At 43.6% G+C, this 3,252-nt stretch overlaps 1 protein-coding gene across 1 annotated transcript; it reads right to left on the bottom strand.

Annotated features, from left to right (window-relative positions):
* Positions 1-963: 963 nt before the first annotated feature.
* Prr9 (proline rich 9) lies at positions 964-1,314 on the bottom strand. The gene has a single exon (XM_027392869.1). It carries the CDS (start codon positions 1,312-1,314, stop codon positions 964-966), a length of 351 nt encoding a protein of 116 aa, XP_027248670.1.
* Between the last annotated feature and the right edge of the window lie 1,938 nt (positions 1,315-3,252).

The raw sequence follows: 3,252 nt of genomic DNA, 5'->3' as shown, positions 1-3,252 counted from the left end.
TAATATGTGAAGTATGTATGTAGATGAGCCTGGAGAGTCTGTGAGCCATCTGGTCTACCTGATACAGCGGAGGTCTCTCTGCTGCTGTCTTATGCATCTACGAGATGTGTTTTCATTCTTTCCCAGATTCCCCTCCAAAAGAATATCATTGCCATAGAGACAGCAGAGTAAGGAAAGGACACACATCATGCCAGAAATCAGCCTTAGGAACAGCTTTATTATATATTTTACTTTCACCAAGGAGAGAAAGGCAAAAAATCTGGGGACAAGCCAGCTCCTATCACAGAGGCACAAACCAAAGACCACACACAGAGTCCAAAGACCCCTCAAACCAAATGGTTCAGAGCAGACCACCCATGAAGCACAAAGGTAGGCAGGGATCCCAAGATCCCAACTTGTGTTTCCTTAGTGGCTGTTTGAATTCAATTTTTGAAAACATTTTGTTTCAGGTTTACAAAGCACAGACCACATTACAATGTCCAAACAATTTTTTGTTAGGATGCAGAAACAAAGTTACACCATTGTGGATTTGGTAGCACCCTGGACCTCTTCTTAACACCTGCTGTAGTGGTGATGCCCAGCATGAAGCAGTTAAGTGCAAGTTGTTGTGAGGCTGGAAAGAAAGCCTTGTACTCTGAAAGATGAACGAAGGTATCCTTGGTCTTATATACCAAGGGCTAGTTGAACTTTTTGCCCCGAGAGAGCTGTGTTAGGCTTTGGTGGTCTCCCTGGATAACCACACCACTCCTGTACTAGAGACTGTCCACCAGCTGCAGAGGAGAGCACTCATTCACAGAGGTTGATATCATACAGAGAACTACCTTCAGAGGCACAGACGGAGTCCTGAAATACTGAGGAAGTCAGAGACAAGAAGGTGTATTATACAGGGATACCCTCAGGAGAAGGTCACCAGAGTGGGGGCTGGGTTGGCCATCTTCTTGACTCCAGATGGCATATGAGCAGCTACTTTCCTTTGCCCTGGGAGGAACACTTCTCCTGGACCTTCTGTGGGAACTCCTCCACACATTTTGTTTGGGCAAGCTCCTGGCATGGCTCCACACACTGCGGCAGGCACTGGTCTTGGCTTGGAGGTAGGCATGGATCTTGGCCTTGCTGTGGGCAGTTTCCTTGGTTTATCTCCTGGCACTGAGGATCGCATATCCCCTGAGCTTGGAGTGGACCTTTATCTTGGCAGGGGTCCTGACACGAGGGGACACAAACTTCTTCAGCTTGTGTTTGGCACTTTTCTTGGGTCTTTTGAAGACATGGAGGTGGCACACATGGTTGCTTGCACTGTTGATCACTGAAAGACATCTTGGGTGATTTGAAGAGCCTGAAAAATAAAAAGAAGATTTGAGATGTTTTACTCTGGAAGCAACAGTCTGGGAACTAGAAAGGTGTGAGTGGGTGGAGGATTGAGAGAGGGATTGCAGAGAAGACAACCAACTCTAATCTTGTTTTTATCCCTTTCTTTTATATCCCTAGCTCAGCTGCCTCTGACACTTGTTTCCAAGATGAAAATATTCTCTTTGCTTTTGTCTGGATAGGCATAAGCTGAAAACCCCAGTCCTACCACAGAATTTAACTAATAATTAAAAAAAAATCATCCAGAGTACATGAAACAGAACACATGAGATAGTTAAAGTGGTCTAAGAAATGGAGAGTTGTCTAAAAATAATAGTAAAAAGTATAGTCTAAGATAGGGACAGAACATTAGCCTTCAGGAGATGGAACATGGAGGGGGGAGAGAAAGAAAGAGGGAGACGGAGAGGGAGAGAGCATGCTTACCTGGTCGTCAACAGGATTCAACGAAGAATGTGGATGGTGGTGTCTAGGAAGGTAGGGACTTTTATACAGTGCTCGGTACAGCCTCCTGAAGGACTGGTGGGCCACGTGGGCCAAAGTCCTAATTGTGGAGTCACCATAACAAGCTTCATCTGAAATCACGAACCGTTTGAGTCACTGCTTGTGATGCCTGTTAATCAGCCTGCATTTTGGCCTCTGGGTTCTCACCAGACCTCAACGGGGAGGTGCTCCACTCAGAACTCTTTCATTAGAGGCAGCAGGAAAAGAATGTCCATAAAATGTTATCTGTCTGTTAAACCAGGGCTGAGGTTCCTTGTCTGCTCATACTGGTTCAGGATGTGGTGAAAGATAAGATCAACTTTGCTCATCTCATCTTTGCTAGTGGGAAGACTCTATGCCTAAGGCCTGGGGTCTATCTGAGTTAAGGACTTGTATGGTTTCTTTCAAAATTCCTACTGAATGTTCCTGCATGAAGCAGAAAAGCCCTCCATTTATTTAGTCTAAACTAGCTCATGGCTTGGCTGTACACAACAGGACAGACACTGGTCTTGGCTTGGAGGTGGGCATGGAAGTCATACCCAAGGAAGATGGCTTTCCCTAGGCTTAGGCTTCTAAGTTGAAGCTCCACAAGTTCTAAGCAGAAATAGTTTTTTTCCTGTATAAAGGCCTGGAAAAAATTAGAGTGATTTCTTGCTTTTGAGTCAGGCAATATGGTGAAGGGGAAAAGAAAAGAGGTCACTCTCGTTTTCTCAACTTTGAGTTCTGGTACCCTTTGAAAAGTAGAGCTTTTCTGAGTGATCAAGGGAACATGTTGGAACATGGAGTCCATCTCCTTGCCTCCTGAAAAACTTGTCGGATTTAGGTCAATGGAAACTAGGGGTTGGGTAGAAGGAAAAGTTTCAAAGCAATATACCCGTCTTCTCTATGCATGTCCCATTTTCCTGATGAGTACTTCTCTAGGCCTGTGGAAACACAGCAGTCTTCAAGCTCCACTCAAGTCTACCACCTTTCAGGAGTCTCCCCTGGTCAATGTAAACCAAAAAGGAATCAATGTCTTAAGGAACTCCCTAATACTTATGTTTGATATATATATATATATATATATATATATATATATATATATATATATATATGAGATATTATTTAGTGTTGCCGTTATATTATTTTGGGTTGTAAGTTCCAACTTGTGACAAAATCACATATATGACAACTGGAAGACCAGAGAAGATAAATGATTTTTGAAAGAGGCATGCATTGGTGATGGGAAGAAAGGGCAGGTGTGCGAGACAGATGGGTGAACAGAGGAAGATCTACTCACAAGCCTCCATCCCACCATGGAATTGTTTTCCTTATCTTCTGTTTAAATCATTCTTTTGAAAATCCATGTACAATTCAGAAGACAGAGTTGTTACGAGCGGCTTTTGGCAGAAAGATTTATCGTAACAC

This window comes from Cricetulus griseus, assembly GCF_003668045.3.
Source record: "Cricetulus griseus strain 17A/GY chromosome 1 unlocalized genomic scaffold, alternate assembly CriGri-PICRH-1.0 chr1_0, whole genome shotgun sequence".
In the NCBI taxonomy this organism is placed as follows: domain Eukaryota; kingdom Metazoa; phylum Chordata; class Mammalia; order Rodentia; family Cricetidae; genus Cricetulus; species Cricetulus griseus.
Note: the sequence above shows the minus strand (reverse complement) of the source record. Positions and strands in the feature narration are given on the sequence as shown.

What these genes read in the sequence shown, in the direction of transcription:
- Prr9 (XM_027392869.1), bottom strand. Translation starts at nt 1,314, where the DNA reads ATGTCTTTCAGTGATCAACAGTGCAAGCAACCATGTGTGCCACCTCCA.